The 17,330-nt window shown below is 35.7% G+C and overlaps 1 protein-coding gene across 1 annotated transcript in view; it reads left to right on the top strand.

Moving 5' to 3' along the window:
• The window catches only part of Bruce (BIR repeat containing ubiquitin-conjugating enzyme), a 30,563-nt gene extending 14,586 nt beyond the window's left edge, over positions 1 to 15,977 (top strand). The window contains 26 exon segments of the mRNA XM_018517973.1: positions 147 to 525; positions 902 to 1,028; positions 1,253 to 1,411; positions 1,955 to 2,112; positions 2,226 to 2,448; positions 2,913 to 3,213; positions 3,691 to 3,866; positions 3,958 to 4,156; positions 4,250 to 4,477; positions 4,618 to 5,133; positions 5,507 to 5,777; positions 5,893 to 6,152; positions 7,116 to 7,398; positions 7,660 to 8,045; positions 8,329 to 8,472; positions 8,585 to 8,762; positions 9,027 to 9,172; positions 9,292 to 9,534; positions 9,700 to 9,921; positions 10,129 to 10,350; positions 10,489 to 11,856; positions 12,245 to 12,465; positions 12,977 to 13,216; positions 13,385 to 13,573; positions 14,038 to 14,172; positions 14,278 to 15,977. Of these exon segments, the coding sequence (XP_018373475.1) occupies positions 147 to 525; positions 902 to 1,028; positions 1,253 to 1,411; positions 1,955 to 2,112; positions 2,226 to 2,448; positions 2,913 to 3,213; positions 3,691 to 3,866; positions 3,958 to 4,156; positions 4,250 to 4,477; positions 4,618 to 5,133; positions 5,507 to 5,777; positions 5,893 to 6,152; positions 7,116 to 7,398; positions 7,660 to 8,045; positions 8,329 to 8,472; positions 8,585 to 8,762; positions 9,027 to 9,172; positions 9,292 to 9,534; positions 9,700 to 9,921; positions 10,129 to 10,350; positions 10,489 to 11,856; positions 12,245 to 12,465; positions 12,977 to 13,216; positions 13,385 to 13,573; positions 14,038 to 14,172; positions 14,278 to 14,571 (7,268 nt within the window). The 3' untranslated portion in view covers positions 14,572 to 15,977.
• The last annotated feature ends 1,353 nt before the right edge of the window (positions 15,978 to 17,330 follow it).

Below are 17,330 nucleotides of genomic sequence, written 5' to 3'. Positions count from 1 at the left end.
TTATAAATAATTTATAATACTTCGTTCACACTTATAAATCTTTAAAGTATTAGGAAGTTTGCTCTCTATCTTTTTCTTGAAATAAAATAGTAAATCCTAGCGATTTGATTAAAGTGCAAAATACATAGATAAATTTTGATTTGCAGGAGGACGATTGTATCCTAAAGCGTGTACTTCTACGCATGAAGGTAGTCCGTCTGAAGAGATTTTAGAGACTCTGGGGAGTCATACGGACGAAAGTCGTACGGAGGAGGACTCGACCAATGTCGCTAGTACTAGTGCACCTTCTACTGCCACATTAGGTGAAGGATTTACCGAAGGCGATGCGGACGAGGATGTGCAAGATAATATCGTAGTAACTTCAACCACTCCAGGCACGTCAAAATCCAATGGTTATCTCCCGTCCCTTTTGGAATCGGACGATAGCGAATTGGAAGACTTTCTGGACGACATATTGGAACGTGGCAGAAATATGTTGAAGAAAGACAGCACAGTATCGAAAATTTTAGCTTCTGCTATTGCTGGGTATTTTTTCTTTTATTCTTTTATTCTATATCTAGAAGAAAATAATTTTTAATAACGGTTAATCCTTAAGTACTAACGCCTTTTAAGTACTAGTGTAGAATGTTTCCAGTAGTTGTTGTGTTGGATATTACAGACTGTATATATATATATATATATATATATATACGAAGCAATACTTCGTTTATCTTAACATTGCTACGTTTGTATTCAATGTATACTAACTTATAACAACTTCTGTGATAAAATAGTTTGAATTTTAGAAAAATTTCACATAGGATCTCACTTATATTCAGTATCAGTATTTAAGAATACAACAACTTGCTTTTAATTTTATATGACCTAATTAGAAAGTAATAAATAAATGATATATTTTTAGGAGCATGTCTTTAGCGATGGACGCACGCTTGGAGTATGGAGTCGAAATGGGCGTAGAAATTTCACTGAGAATACTTGCTACATTTGGCATATACAATCTACCTCACAGCATAAATGCGACAATACACGTTAGTAATAAAAATAAAAAAGTATATGTTATCGCGCGATGGATTTTTATTGATATATTTATCTTGTTGTCTGTATTAGAACAATTAGGATATTACGCATTTCTTTAAATGTGCTATAAATATTTTTAAAACTTTTCTTAGTAGGGAAGAGAGATAATTATTAATGTTTGTTAAGAAATAATTATTGCAAAGACATGCTATTATATGAATCGAATTTTATATAGGTACCAACAGAAGCAAATCGCTGTTGTCAACAACCGTTCTTGCGTACCGAAACGAATGATAGAAGTCAAGAAACTGGGAACTTTTCTGATCCTACCCCTTCTAATCTTTCAATATTAACAAGATGTTTCGAAAAGATGTTCACAGACTTATATTTACGAGTAAGTTATTTATTAGTGAAATAAAATACATAGGCTGTGTTTCACTTAACTCTCGTAATGCTCGCAAGTATCGTTTGTCCTTGTTTAACATTGTATAAACGACAAGGATGAAATTATTCCACAAGCGTTGTGAGCGTTAAGTGGAACGCAGCCACAGTTATGATATATTATTAGATCCATGTAGAGGGTTTTTTAAATTTTTATTTTGAATAACGTTATTTTAATTTGGTTTTTTTCTTCCCTTAAAAGAGATTGAAAAATTTTTTATCTCTAGATGAAAAAATTATATTATAATAGAATGATATTTCGATTAACACAGTTATTTCTAAATTATATAATTTATTCAACTTTATATGACAAAATAAGTCATATATTTATATTTTGTATTGTTTCCCATTGATATCGTTTTTAACAAGCATATAAACAATTATATAGTTTTATTCTTAGATATGAATATTTTGTATTAAATTATATTATTCCTGAATACATTATTTATAAAATGCATTTATATAATGCATTTTTATCTATGTCTCTGTATAACAGAATAACAGTACAAACTTGGAACTCGTTCTCCAACTTTGGTTTGCACTGAATATGGATGCTGCTACTGAACATCCAGGATCGCAATTTGAACCTTCTTTGACACCCTTGATTCCACTGAGTCCAGCAGCTATTTCTAGCTTAATATCTGCACTTTCGTGGTAAATTAATAAATAAGTACATTGGTGAACGAGTCATAATAGTGACATTTAATATGTTTCAAACCTTTAATATTAATATTTTTATTGTGTACTTAATTTGTATTAAATTTTAGGCACACTGAGGTTTCTTTACGCGCTTGGTGTCTTGCGTTGCAATGTTTAACTATCGTCTGCAATCAGCCGTTACGAAGATATTCTGGTTTAGACGGCTTTGCACCTAGTAGTCCTTCTATGGCTAGTTGTATTGTTAAAGAACGTAATACAGGCCCTATGTTGTTGCGCCTACTTTCCGGCAACGGATTAAATATTAATACGATGGACAAGCAATACATCATGGTGAGGATATTTTTTCATTTTATTATATATAAATTTTGGTGACATTGTTTATTCGCCATATTAAAGATTTTGATCAAAAATTAAAGTTTCTCAGAAATTGCGTTTAAGATTTCATGTAGTATGTTAAAAACTATTATAAAGCTATAAAATAAAAGCTATAAAATAATATCATAAAGAAATAAAATTAAATAAAATGCAGATCATTAAGAGATCATTGGTAGCAGTATATTTTACTCATTTTTTTTTAAATTTATCAAGTTTATCAAATGTGATTTGTAAAATCATATACCTCCACTAAAAAATTTATCATTAAAGAGTATGGCAAAGCAAGAATTCTGTGCACATATTTAATATATGTATTACTTAAATGTGATTCCTATAATAATTTATGTATCATATGAAAAAATAGATTAATGTTTAGTTATATATTTTTTATCTTATTTATGATAATATTTCTATTTCAGGCTGGGCCTACAGTTTGCCAAGCATTACACGATTTTCTTGTTAGGCTGGAAATGATGTGTGATGTTATTACGACGGATAGCTGTTTAGGTAATTCCCTGAAGGATCTTCTACTGAAAGTGATATATCAACTTGTGCAACCAAGCGGGCCTCTCATTTTAAGGAAGGGGCCTTTAGATGCGCAATGCAAGCTAATAACATCTGTAGTTAATCTGAATTATATCAATACCGACTTGGGTATCGCAATGAGTATATCGGAATGTATTGGTGTGTTGGTTTCGACATACGTCAAAGGATCCGAAGGTAAAATTTTTTTTCTTATCAAATATTTTTATTATAAATAAAATTAACAATAGAGACTGTAATATAAGAAGTCTTTAGTAGAAAAAAAATTAGTCTCACACAATCAATCTATTCAAAAGTTAATCGTTAACAAGGTTATACATTTTAAATAGATAGCTTTATACTGATATTGTATGATTGCTTTTTGTTTTGGAGATATATTAAAGATTGTTTATTAAAATTATTTTAATATGAAATTGTTTAAAAAATTATAAATATTGATTATTAATGATTTAATGCGGTTGTCTTTGGGTGCGTTCAATAAATACAATGACTGAGTGAGCGTTCAGTAATTGTTGCCTGTGATTGGAATAGATTTTTAGATCTATGATAAATCTAGAAAACTATACCAATAGCAGCAAGCGCTTAACTATGTCCGCTAAATGCGTTCTTTGTCTTCGTAAAAAGATTGCAAGAATCTCAATATTGTTTTAACAGTTGGCGCACAATGTGGAGGTGCAGTTGATTCAAACAATCAGTCCGGTAGTTTTGGTGGTCTGTTTGCTTGCGTGCTTGGCGGTGATGCGAGACAATGTCGTCCCGCATCGTGGGACACTTTAATTGTGGCTCTCATCAAATTAGTATGCACACTCATTCAGACTCCGTTACCGAATGTACGTATTTTGCATTCAAAAGTTATCAAAGAAATGTATTTATATTGATTTTTTTTTTTATAACATATAGAAAATTATTTTATATTTTTAGACTCGCCAAGATCCTTTGGAGGAATCGGCGGAAATGGAATTGTCTGATACGACCTGGACTTCTAGGAGCAACACAAGCGATTCTCAGAATGCAAACACTTGGCAAACGGATGAAAGTAAAGCGGCAGAGCAACGAAACTCTTTTCACTTACAACAACCTAAAACTAGCAAATCTTCCGTGCCTTGCTTGGCTGATACTGGTAACTACTAACTATATAAGAGACTTTATATTTTACAAATATATATTTATTCCTCATGTAAAGTATGCTAAGTTTTAAATTTTTATTTTTAAGTTTTGCAGCACGAGCCAACCATGATGCGTTTACTAGGCGCTCTCGGTCATAGCACAGGATCCTCGTTAGCTATGCTCTTAGGTGAAAGTGCGAGTGCAGCATCAACTACCGAGCTCGGCGATCCAGCTTCAATAGCGGATGCAACGTTCCAGCTCCTTACGACCCTTACGAAAAAGGCTAGCGATCCAACTCTAGTTCTCAAGCCGCTTTATCACTATCTCTCTTCGTGTAAGAATTTATACATTGTAGAATTGAGAGATTCATTATTAATCATATTAATTCTGCGTGAAAAAAATGTAGCATAAAATCTTTTTATATGAAGTCTTGATTTTGGGAAAATAAAATAATTGTCATACGATTATTTGCAGCATGCGGTGAAACTGAATTAGGAGTTATGCAGCTATCCGAGCCCCTTCTTTGGTACATCCTAAGGGTGTTGGACAATGCATCGTCGTTATCTATTTTTACCGCGATGGGTGGCGTAAAAGTGCTTTGCGAAAATCTTGTGAAGTCAAGTAACAATGGTACCGCCGGTGCTTCCGCTTCGTCAGGAGTGATCGCCCTCGTCATGGAACATCTGTCGAATGCGCCGAACGTGATGCAAATGATGGCAAGCAGCAGCAAGAAAGGCGTCAGCTCGTTGGAAACTCACGACGACGGTTTACTGAATTTCGCGCCTCTTGGCACAATATCATGGTTGAATCCGACTGCGCAGCCAGCGGATGTTCTTATACAGAACGCCACACCTCATAAACGTGCGAGAACACCAGCGTGGTCGTATCATTTTTATCCCGACGAGGCGTGGGTCGATCTCACCATCACTTTACCGTGCGCTATCCTGCTTAGGAAAGTGGAGCTACAACCACATCTTACAGCGTTATCCAGTAAGTTTATTGTGTCCTAATTCATATGCAAAAGTTGACGAAATTCTCAAGGTTTCATGATATATACTTTCATTCGTATTTCTACATTAGCACTTCTCTCTCTCTTATACATTCGCCTTGTTTGGATGTCAATACTGAGAAAGCTTATCATAGAACCTGATTTCTAATATTTCTACAACAATACATAGATAGGATATTCTTTATTAAACGCGTTTCTTTCAAACTGCCAATTCTTTCTAAATTAAAAAAAAGTTTATAAAAAAAATTGATTTAAGGTTCTGTAAATAATTTGCAAATCAAGAGAAATGCGATTGATGAGAGACATTCTTTGTAATTAAAACTTTTTTCTAACGCACGCATATTTGTCTGACAGCGTGTCCATCGGCTGTGGCGCTGGAAGTTTCAAGGGAGAGTAATGGCCCACTTACACCGGTTTGTCCACCGATGCCAACGGCGGGCTTAACATACATACGCGTTACTTTATCACAGCCAGAAGTCGCGACTTCCGTATTGGTGCGTCTATACAAACCGCGGGATTCGACAAACATAAATCTTAGTCAAATAAGATTACTGGGTACCACCGCGTTTGGCGAGATTAAAACGAATCCGGACACGATAGATGAAGAACAGCTAACGAAGACTAGGTAACGTTATTTTCTCTCTCTTGTCCTAGAAGTGAGACTATTGGCGCCGTTATGGGTTAAAGATTTATCACTGCTATGAGAATTACGAAATTTATTTCTGATAACGTTTATGTAGCTTGGGTTGGCTGAGATTATTGCATCAGTGCTTATCGGTAAGCATACTGAACAGTAATCTAGCCGTCGAGGTGCTTAATTCCGCGGCTTCGGTCGAAGGCCTGGTCGAGGCATGCTGCAACCTCCTGTTACTCCCAGCACCGTCTCTTTTTACTCCCAACCTGGAGAGGGTTCTATTACAACTTGGCTTACACTCTCGAGAGCTTGGACTTCGTCTCATTGGTCTTTTACTCAACAACAGGTCTACCCCTTTCTTTCAAGGTATCGCTTTGTTTTCCGTTTTCTGCAAATAAAATCCGCAATGATCTTAAATATAGATGTAGCGACCGCGATTAAGCTTTTCGAAGGCTCGCGTTTTAAATTATTTAGTTAAACTCTTCAAACAAATATAATATGTTACGAACGACGAAAAGCTAATTCTTTTTTTTAAATCAATATTAATAGTGAGAGGAAAGACAAATGGGAGCACCACTGCAATTATTAATAATGTAAATTTAATAATATTTTCAAGTGTATTTTACTCCATGTGTGGAACTGTATATGCTCGTATCAGACTATAGATTGACGATTACTATTAACGATTGCCCGGTTCTACTTCAACCAATCACGATGTAGCGAGTCCATCGTAATTGGTTGAAATAGAACTGGGCAACTGTCAATTGTAATCGTTAATCCGTAGTCGAATACTCCCCTTCTACAATCCTTCTTATTCTCAATATTCTTGATCGAACGTTTCGACCATCTTCAGCGAATAACACATTAGATAAAATTATCAGAGCACTCTTGTTAAATTATATGTGATTACACACTTCATCGTTGTGAATGCCCCCCCCCCTTTCTTTATAATTATACTGTTAAGATTAATTCAGCCAAGAGTGCGTTAAGATATACAAAGCAACTCTTTTTTTTTATTTATGTTTGAGATATATAACAAATTATATATGTAATAAATGTATAGAAATTCGAGACTAAATAATTTTTTTAATATTTACAAGTAAAATCGATAATATTTACTGGTTTATTCAGTATTTTCTATAAAAATTTATTTTACTTTGAAATCTTTATATAATAAGTATTAATTTTATTAGTATTACGATATTAACGAAAATATCTATTGCTTAAAATACCACGAATACTAGGCTGTTTTTAAATTAAATATTTAACAATAATCTCTTCTTTTAAGCTTGTGACGATATACTAAAATATTTGTGCTGATATTGATAGGAGCTGTGACTTCCCAGGAAACGTCCATCGTACAGTTGGTCGTTGAATTGCTCCAGCAATTGTGTTCCATTCGAGACTTTAGCACGGAGGCTCGCATGAAAGCCGTTCTTACGTGGTTGCAAATATCGGCCGCGAATGGAATGTCTCAGACGAACAGTAATCCCAATTCAGTGAATCCACCAGCGGTATATATTCACTGTGTGTCTTCTATCATTTGGAAGGCTCATCAACAGCAGAATCACAACTACGATCTGCAAGTCTTGCTGACAGATGAACTGTTCTAGTAAGTTTAATCACATATTCTTTTGTGTTTCAAACTTTTCTATTTGAACATAAGTCGATTTATTTTATTAATATACAAATTTTATTTTGGATATCTTTGATCTTCCTTTATAATAAAGAATTCGAATATTATAATTAGTTGAATATTGTAAATTATTGTGTATGAAATAATTTTCATATAAGCTATTTTTCTTATAAAGCTATTTAATATTTATTGCATTCAATTCTTCACAATTAATCTCAATTTTTTTTCGTTAAACAGCTCGTTGTACAAATGGACCCTGACTCTTGGAAACAATTCAGCTTTGAAGCAAGCGATTGATTCTGTCCTGTGCGCTTTCTGTTACGTGAGGCCATCGTTGTTGATTTTGCTTCTGGAATGGGTACAAATCTTGGTACCGAATATCGCGGTAAATCCGACTGCTTCTATATCCGATGACTGCAAGGAAAGCGAAGAACAGACGGATGATAAGAAGAGCGATATGAACGCCGAGGGATGGTATTGTCAGTTTATCTTGCTGAAACATAAATGGTTGCATTTGACGGAGGGACAATTGCTGACTGTCGCTGCAGCGGCTCGTTCACCACCCGGTACTCAGCAACTGATCGATTCTGGTCTTCCAGCGTTACTGACAGCATCGATTACAGGTTCAACTTTTCTTTCTACTTCAGATATAAAAACCTGTTTTAGACAATCTATAATTTATGACAAAATTCTGAATATAATTTGACATGTATATCTTCCATTAAGTATATCATTTTTATTGAGAGACATAATTTTGTTAAATTCAAAAAATTTTATTACAAATGTATTTTTCGTATAAAAAGTATAGATTGTGCCTCGAATTAATTATGCTAAAATGCTTTTAAATGCATTTCAAGCAAATTTGTTCAGAATTTATTATTAATGCGATAACATTTATGCATTTAGATTTCTGTAATCTGGAGAAATCCAAACAACGAGATAGTAAAATGGCATCGGGCGACAGCAATGAAAATAATGTGACTGAAGATGTCAACTCGACAGATAGCGATAAGGCAGCAGGTTCGAGTTCCGGATCAAACATTTATTCTGGTAAACATTGACATTACACATTGTGATATTTTAGAAATTTATTTCTAAACCTATATGTTCAAACTATTTAAAGACGGGAATTATAAAGTTATATATTCTTTTTCTCTTTCAGGTGGATTATGTATGACGAAACCAGAGAGTATAGCGATAGTGATAGAATTCCTAACACTCGTATGTGCGGAAGGTAGAATGCGTGATTGGCTTGGTGAAGAAGGTCGTGGTTTCTGGTTACCACTTTTATCGCTTCTTAGCAATCGTCCTATCGAAAGCCCATCCGCATCCGCGTCGAGGTATACATGTTCACATAATCTTTAGATATATTAGACTAAAAACACGATAGTTGCATCAATGTATGTGCAAAAACCGTGATACTGTACTATACATTGTCATCATCATCATTGATGCCACAATCCGAATCGAGCTTTAATTTCCTAGAAAAGTCATTATATGCCGACTTTGGCTTCTTTTTTGTTATGTTACGATTGTAATTTTTTTATACAAAGAAGAGTTGTAAGCCTTTTGTCTTACTTTATATGTATTATGCTTTTTTGTAGTTGTTCGAAAACAAGCGCATCATATGCATTACTGGAAAGCGCTATGATTAAATTCTTATCAAGATGTTGTTGGTGTCACCTGGCTAATCAAAAATTACTAGCGAAGCTTCTTATCGAAGTCATTTCTCAACAACGAACTACTTCAAGTAAGTATATCGTATACTACGGTATCGAAAGTCGCTTGTATAATTTCAAGTTTTCCTAAGTATAATTAATAAATTGAGGGGAATCAGTACAATTTCGGATAACATTGTTATAATTACAGGTGTGCGGTATCTCCACGGCATTTCTGGATTTACGCGAAGATTAATTTTGCAACTGCTTTTGGAAGGAGAGAAAGTATTGGTTTCTGTAACGTCGGAAGCTCCTATGAAAGTTTCAGCAACCGCGGCCAATCACAGTATGCCATCCATGCCTCCACATCCTGCTCATCCTCTCGGTCACTATCATCAATTATTATATATGTCGACACAAGCAACAGTGGCAGATATATTACAGCAAGTATCAGGTATGTATCTTACGTACGCAATATTTTATATTAAAAATATGTAAGCGATTGATTAAAAGTAACAATTAGTTAAAGCAAAAATGAGTAGAATAAGCAACTATTAAAAAAGATTTACTAATGTTTTCGATTTATTATGAATACTTAATATGAAATTTAATTTTTAAGGGACGTGGCTTCTGTTGTTACTTCCGAATACGTATAAGGGTAACGAAGCAAGTTCCAATGGAAACAATCGTTCTCGTGAATTCTGGGAATCGGGAATGGCTTTAGTGGTAGACACACTTAGCGTGGCTGCTGGAAACACGGCGAAAGATAAGCGGGCTAAAGAAGCATCAAACAGGTCACAAGCTCGAGGTCCTATAATCAGAAAAACGCGTTTAAATTCTGGTACGTTTGTTTACTTAGAAGATAGAAATACCATTTGTATCTTTACATCTTAATGCAATGAGTTAGAGAAATCTGTTCAATAGGACTGCATATATATATATATATATATATATATATATATATATATATATATATATTACATATTACTTCAAATGAATAAGTATTTATTAATATTATAGTATTACTTATTTTTGTATTGATTGACAGATGGAACGCCGGTAACGAGTAAAGCCTCGTCTAATAATGCACAAGCAAACCCAACCAACACGACGAATCAACAATATTTGATACATTCGTCTCGTCCTAATACTCCTTTACCGCCTCAGCTTACAATCGCACAACTCTTAGCGATCGCTGAGGATAGTGGTGTTTCGTTGTCTGAACCGTGCTTACATCTCATCTTACGTCAACGCAGTAAGGACTCCAAAGGTATTTAATTTCTTTTTGTTTATTTCGTGGGTAATATATGACAAAACTGTTCGCATTATCTCAATATTAATCGTTTGAGATTGAAAGAGTACGAATGTTTTCGTGATTCACTACATAAGTCCACGCATTTGCTTGCAGAAGACGCGGCGAAGCAGAATGACAGCGAACTATTGAACTACAGAAGCATAGAGAGTTCGTTAGGCGTCTTCAGCGCGGGTGGTGGATTGGCGGTGTTGGCGCGCCATTTGCCGCTGGTGTATCCGGATCCCGGCAGGCCGTCGTTCTTCGTCGAGAAGTCACCGTCGCCGGAGCAGACCGATGCCGATTGGGTAAAATTGGAAACCAACGATGACATTTACGAGGCCTTGGAGGAGGGTAGAACGAATTGTCCACCGAAGGTGTCGGTTCCTGCCCCATACGTGCCACCGCATTCCCTCGCGGCTTTCGGTCTATTTCTCAGATTACCAGGCTACGCTGAGGTGCTACTGCGGGATAAGAAACGGGCACAATGTCTGTTGAGGCTCGCTCTCGGCGTTTCCGACGACGGTGAAGGTGGCGAAGTGCTGACTTCGCCATTGGCCGCCTCGTTGCCAACCTTGCCGTTCCAGGTTCTAAAGCAGTTGTTGGACGCCACGCCACCGACCACCGATGATGGTCTGCTTCTACGAGGAACGACCATAGAAGTAGGCGCTATGCTGCTGCTATTGAACTGCCTGGCGATATTCACACATCAAACTGGACAGAATGACGGTTCAACTGAGCATAAAACGGGTCAGAGCGGCGGTGTCGGCGGTAGCAGCGGAGGACGTAGCGATGATAATTCAAATCTGTATTGGGCGAAAGGTACCGGCTTTGGTACTGGGTCTACACAGCAGTCGTGGAATGTCGAGCAGGCGTTACTACGTCAACGATGCGAAGACGAGCACGTGACGGTACTGCTACAGGTTCTCGCAAGTTATATCGGCACATCGGGAGGTGGGCAACCACAGCAGGAGTTACCAGCTTCTTTCTCCGATTTACTAGCGCGTTCTTGTCTACTGCCGGCGTTATCATCGTACCTACGGAATGATTCCGTTCTAGATATGGCCAGGCACATACCTCTTTATCGCGCGGTCTTGCAATTGCTTCGTGCCATGGCTCTCTCCAGTCAATTAGCACCGCTTTTGTTACCGCGCGGCGGTAGATCCGGAGAACCGTCCGTGGTGTCCCTCTTGTCGAGCATGAAAGTGTGCGTGGACACTTATGTGAACAAAATAAATCGCACGAGGGGTAATAAAACGAACATGAAAGTGGTGTCCAAGTATCCCGACGATACCGAGCAAGACGAAGGCTTGGCCACACTTATTCCCGATATACAGGAAAGTGCAACTATAGTGCAAAATGCTACATGCCGATTATCCGGTATCGGCGAAGAATTACCTGGATCAAGTCCAACGGCGCCAGAATTACCATTGCGCTCAAGTCTGGAGCACCGATATCTGGAAGTAATGAAAAATCTACAATTCGGTAAGTCCTCAACTTAATATAAAACTCGCTTATCTCCAAAATATGAAAAAGATGTATTTCATAATTATATTGGATAACTTAAAATTTTTCTTGAATTAAGAATTATTAAATATTTCTAATGAAAAGAAAGAATGTTATTCTTATATCTTTAATTTTGAAATATTTTATGTATGATTTACATACATATACTTAGTTACTTTAAAAAATCTTAAAGTTTTTATTTTAGAAATCTTTATGTGTAATTATAAATTTGAATTTATAAGAATGCAAAACTACTCGTAATTATATAAAAGATTCCATATAATTTTTAAAAGATTCTAGAATTAAATAATATCTGTAGTAATAATACTGATAATTAATACTGATAATTAATATATTGGCACCATAGATACCTACGAAATGATTACCGAGAATCCAGATGGCGGAGGCTACAAATTTACCGTTTCGTATCACTTCGAATCAAATATGAGGGCTGCCGGCGAGAGAAGCCATCCGACACGGGTGAAACGATTAGCTCAGGAAGCCGTTACACTCTCGACAGCACTGCCTCTATCTTATAGCAGTAGTGTATTTGTGAGATGCGACGCGGATAGATTGGATATTATGAAGGTATATCATCTTTTATATGACGCTTGACTTAAATCCTGCTGCCTCGTTCGACTCTATTCATCAATTTTCATTTTTAACACGTAATAATTTCATAAATATGACTTTGAATGTCATAGAAGAAATGGACAAAACAGCAGGATTAATTAGTCATCTAACAACTGTTTGATCCTTAAGTACTAGAATGTATTTCGTAATGTTATTGTCAAAATGTACATAGCATCATTATTATTATGTCGAATATTAAAAACTACGTAACTTTCACTTATTGAAATTGTAGCATGAAAAAGTTCTGAAGATGTCTAATGTTATGCAAAATTTATTTTCTTAATTAATGGTACTAAATTATGATAGGAACACAAAATGTAACTTTTTGCTGTTGCAATTTTAATAACGCATACGCGAAAAAATATCTAGTTTTTCTTCGATATTCTGGTGCTTAAAGATTAAATTCAATAATTCAAATCTCTCACATGTGCGTCGTAATGTAACACGATGTATATAATTGTTAAAGGTACTCATAACGGGGCCAGCAGAAACGCCGTACGCAAACGGCTGTTTTGAGTTTGACGTATACTTCCCTCCTGATTATCCTAATAGCCCGATGTTAATAAACCTAGAGACGACCGGCCGTCACACCGTGCGCTTCAATCCGAATTTATATAATGATGGGAAGGTCTGTCTCAGCGTATTGAACACTTGGCACGGCCGACCTGAGGAAAAGTGGAACGCGCACACGAGTAGCTTCCTTCAGGTAAGCTCTTGAAGTCTGGTCAATTATGGCATGATTATTTGTTAAGATTGATTTAGCGATCGAGGCTATTCGATAACTCGCGTTTATAAATAGATCTCAAGAATTAAAAAATTTTAGCGAAAGGAGGAAGACGTTAATTACACACCGTTATAACTTTGTTGAAAACAGGTTCTAGTATCGATACAGTCGTTAATCTTAGTATCCGAACCCTATTTCAACGAGCCTGGATACGAACGGTCACGGGGTACGTCAAGCGGTGCTCAATCTAGTCAAGAGTACAATGCAAATATTTGTCAGGCTACCGCCAAGTGGGCGATGCTTGATCAAATACGCAATCCCTGTCCATGCTTCAAGGAGGTGCGTTAAACATGCAACTGGCTTTATGGTCGAGATATATATTTTTTTCAATAACCAATCTATGCATTTTATTCCAAAATATGCATATATAAAAATCAGGTAGTAATAATAATATTAAAACAAACCTATCAGCACAGGTCATTCCAACACCATTGCAATGTTCCAGCAATTTTGCAGAAACATTGCAACATTGCAACAGCGGTGTTACAAGTTTCTGTGCTGTATGGGAATATATCGCAATATATCGTGTTTTCAATACATTTTATCAATACAATAATTCTGTTATGTTAAAAATAATTATTATTATTAACATTTACAATTCATTATTTGTTACAATTACAAATTATCATTTATAACTTACTATAGGAATATATTTGTAAAGACTATTTATGAAATAAAAATGTCTCGATAATTATATCTAGCGCGTTTCCGCAAATAAAAAAGTTCTAATCATTTTTCAACAGGTCATACATACCCACTTTTGGATAAAAAGGCACGAGATCGTTGCACAACTGGAGGGATGGATAAGAGATATGGAAATGCATGGATCAGATCGTAGGTCAGGCCGTACAATTTCTCTCAATGCGCTGTCTTTAAGAGTAAGTGTTATTTTTATAAAAGAAAAATAAGATAATTTTCAAAATTTTCGACTTGCACAGTTATAGGCATGCTTTATCGTATGCTTTTCTCTTGTATATTCACAGAGACATTATAGACTATTGAGGGAAGAACTGAATAAACTGCCAACGCCCAAAGGGTTGGAAGACTTGGCCGAACCACTTGCATCGCCAGGCTCGCCCATCGAACTATCCGGGACCCCAGGCACAACACCGAATACGCCATCGACGGTTACGGCATCCGCGACCGCTACGGTGGCTACTCCTATCGCCACTAACAATATGGTTCCGATCAGTAATAGCAGCACGAGTAGCCATGTGCATCACGATATCGACACAGACGTCGAGATGGAGAAGATGGTTTCGAAAATGTGTGAATAGCTAAAGGATGTTAATAGACATTGTTGGACATTTTGAAAAGAGTCTATTGTTTGTGTTACGAGATGAACAAATGGACATTGAACATGAACAGATGACACAACGGACTGATATCAAATGATGTGCAGATTATCCTGTCCAGCGGCCGAATTATCGGTGTTTAGCCAAGGCGTTAGGAAAAGAAAGCAGTGACGACTTTCGGCCGAATACATAATAATCATACTGATGATAATTATTACAATGATGACGATGATAAGACGTGATGATGATAAGTAGGTAGAAAAATATAAGGTGTGGTAGAGTGAGAAAGACAAGTAAGAATTTACAATATAGAGAGAAAGTGTGAAGAGAAAAAGAGAGGGAGAGAGTGAGACAGAAAGCGAGAGAATGAGTATGCATGGGTGAGAATAAGCGAGAGAGTGAAAGGACGAGAGAGAGAAAGAGAGAACGAAACAGATAAAGGCAAAGAATAAGTAGCGCGAATGTAACAAACTCGTGCGTAGTAGATACTTTTTATAGCCGCTGCTATAGTACGTGTACGCTGCATTCTACTACTTCGTACTACCATAAGTACCACAACTGTTATTCGATATTTATTATACATGTTCCTCGTTTATGTAGCGTAACTCTGAATTAGCTGCACTTTCATACGAATATAATCTTGGACATTACGTTTACCGTCCTCTCCTTGTCGCTCGTGTCTTCCGAGAGCGACGCGGTCGCAACTCCGCTATCAATGCCCGTGTACAGACGTACGTTCTCGTTTTATCGACATTATATTTTATCAATTATTATAGTACTTGTTTCTCTTTTATATATGCATATGTACGGTGTGTATATATACAATTCTGTCGCTGACGTGTCGTTCTCTTCGTTTTAAATGTATTTCTCTATTAGGATGTAGTATGATTATACTTTATCGAGCGATTTATTATGTAGATCCCATTTTTTAGTAAACATCTCTTCAAGGATGCACGATGTAATCATCGAGCATTAAACAGCTCGTTTCCAAAAGCTGCGGGCGGCAAAGAAGAGACAATATAAAGCACTACATGTCAGCAGAAGTCAGTTCGTGACAGGTGCAACTAATTACGAGTTATTGATGTAGCGGGTATCCCTGCGCGCAATGCGATCGAATCTAAATAACAACTGTCATCCGAACGAGACGACGATCTAGGTACATCGTTAGATAACGTTTAATAATAATAGTACGTGTTCTATGTCGATTGAATGAACAACTGGAAAAAAACATGGTATCCTGGAAACAGAAAAAAAAAATCATGGAAGATCAGGTGGTACATTTCTCGCGTAAACGAGAATTGCTCTTTGTAATTGTAACAGCTACTTAGTACACGTAAATTTCATATGAATCGACCATATGGAACGAATAAAGTCACATTGTTTTGAGATAGTCTCTCCCTGTTTTTCGTCCGGACTTATTCTCTTACCAGCTACAACTTGGAATTACATCCCAGCCGAGGACAAGAAAAGATGTGCAATTAATTAAATATTCTCTATGCTCCTATTATTTAATATATATAATTTTACTTTTTCAAAATATTTTAAAGAATGTAAAAATGATACTTTAGAAATTTATATGTTATTTATATTATTTGTATCTTTGAAAAAAATAATCCTTTAAAATATTTGTATCATTATATTTGTGTGTATAAATTTCACATTTAAAAAAAAAACTTGAAAATGATATTTTAAAGAAAAAAATGATGCTTTTTAAAAATATTTATACATTTTTAAAAGAGATGTTTTAAAATATTTGTGATATATTTTTATATATTTAATTTAATAATTAGAAAATAAAAAAATATTTTAAAATACTTATTAATAATACTTTAAAAAGAGTTGACGCTTTAGAATATTTACATTTTTTTAAAAGAGATGTTTTAAAATATTTATATTATTATAATTATATTTATATTATATTAAATTTTATACGCGAATTTGTTTTTCTAGGATAATGGAAATGCATTATTAGGCGAAAAAAATAGAGAATACATATTTTTTATTACTTTTAAAAAAACAAAGTCACTGAGAGAATTAAAATACCGTTTCAAATTTCGCGCTCTCTAAGTGACTACGATTCATCGAACCGAGATAGGTGGCGGATTTGAATCTCGAGAGCTAACTTTTCAGAAGACGCGATCGACGCGATGATGCGGCACGTAAGAAAAGATTGAAATTTTTTTGAAATTGCAAACGCACGGTATGCCGAAATCTTATATTCGATTTTTCCACGGAAAACACATTCCCAGGTTTGTTAAATTTCTTATTCATAAATATACATGCGACATGATCATTTATGCGCGTCCAAAATAGATCTCAAATATCTATTGATTCGCAAATAAAGAACAATCCTCGGTTAATTCTAGCGATCTATATCGACGAACGAGGGTGCGGGGAAGGTATCTCTCACTGAGATTATCGGGGATTTTGAAAAAATTCGAATTTTTTTTCTTCTAACGTAGTACTCAGCGTGAGCGACGATGGAATGGGGCGGGAAATGGATGCCTCGGGCAAACCGCAAATTAACGCAGGTCATTTTAACGCAGCAGTAGTCCAGAATATTTTCCGAAGAATCACATGCATTATTCATGAATATTGCTGAGTGCATTGTACCGATAAAATTCACAGAATATAAACTAACAGTATATAACATTAAGTACATTAATTAATATTATAATTTCCTAATTCTTCAATAATCCGTACAGCAAAGAAGCTTGCAGCAACATTGTAACGTTCCAGCA

The sequence above is a fragment of the Trachymyrmex cornetzi genome, unplaced genomic scaffold (assembly GCF_001594075.2).
Source record: "Trachymyrmex cornetzi isolate Tcor2-1 unplaced genomic scaffold, Tcor1.1 scaffold73, whole genome shotgun sequence".
In the NCBI taxonomy this organism is placed as follows: domain Eukaryota; kingdom Metazoa; phylum Arthropoda; class Insecta; order Hymenoptera; family Formicidae; genus Trachymyrmex; species Trachymyrmex cornetzi.
This window is presented reverse-complemented; position numbering and strand designations above follow the sequence as displayed.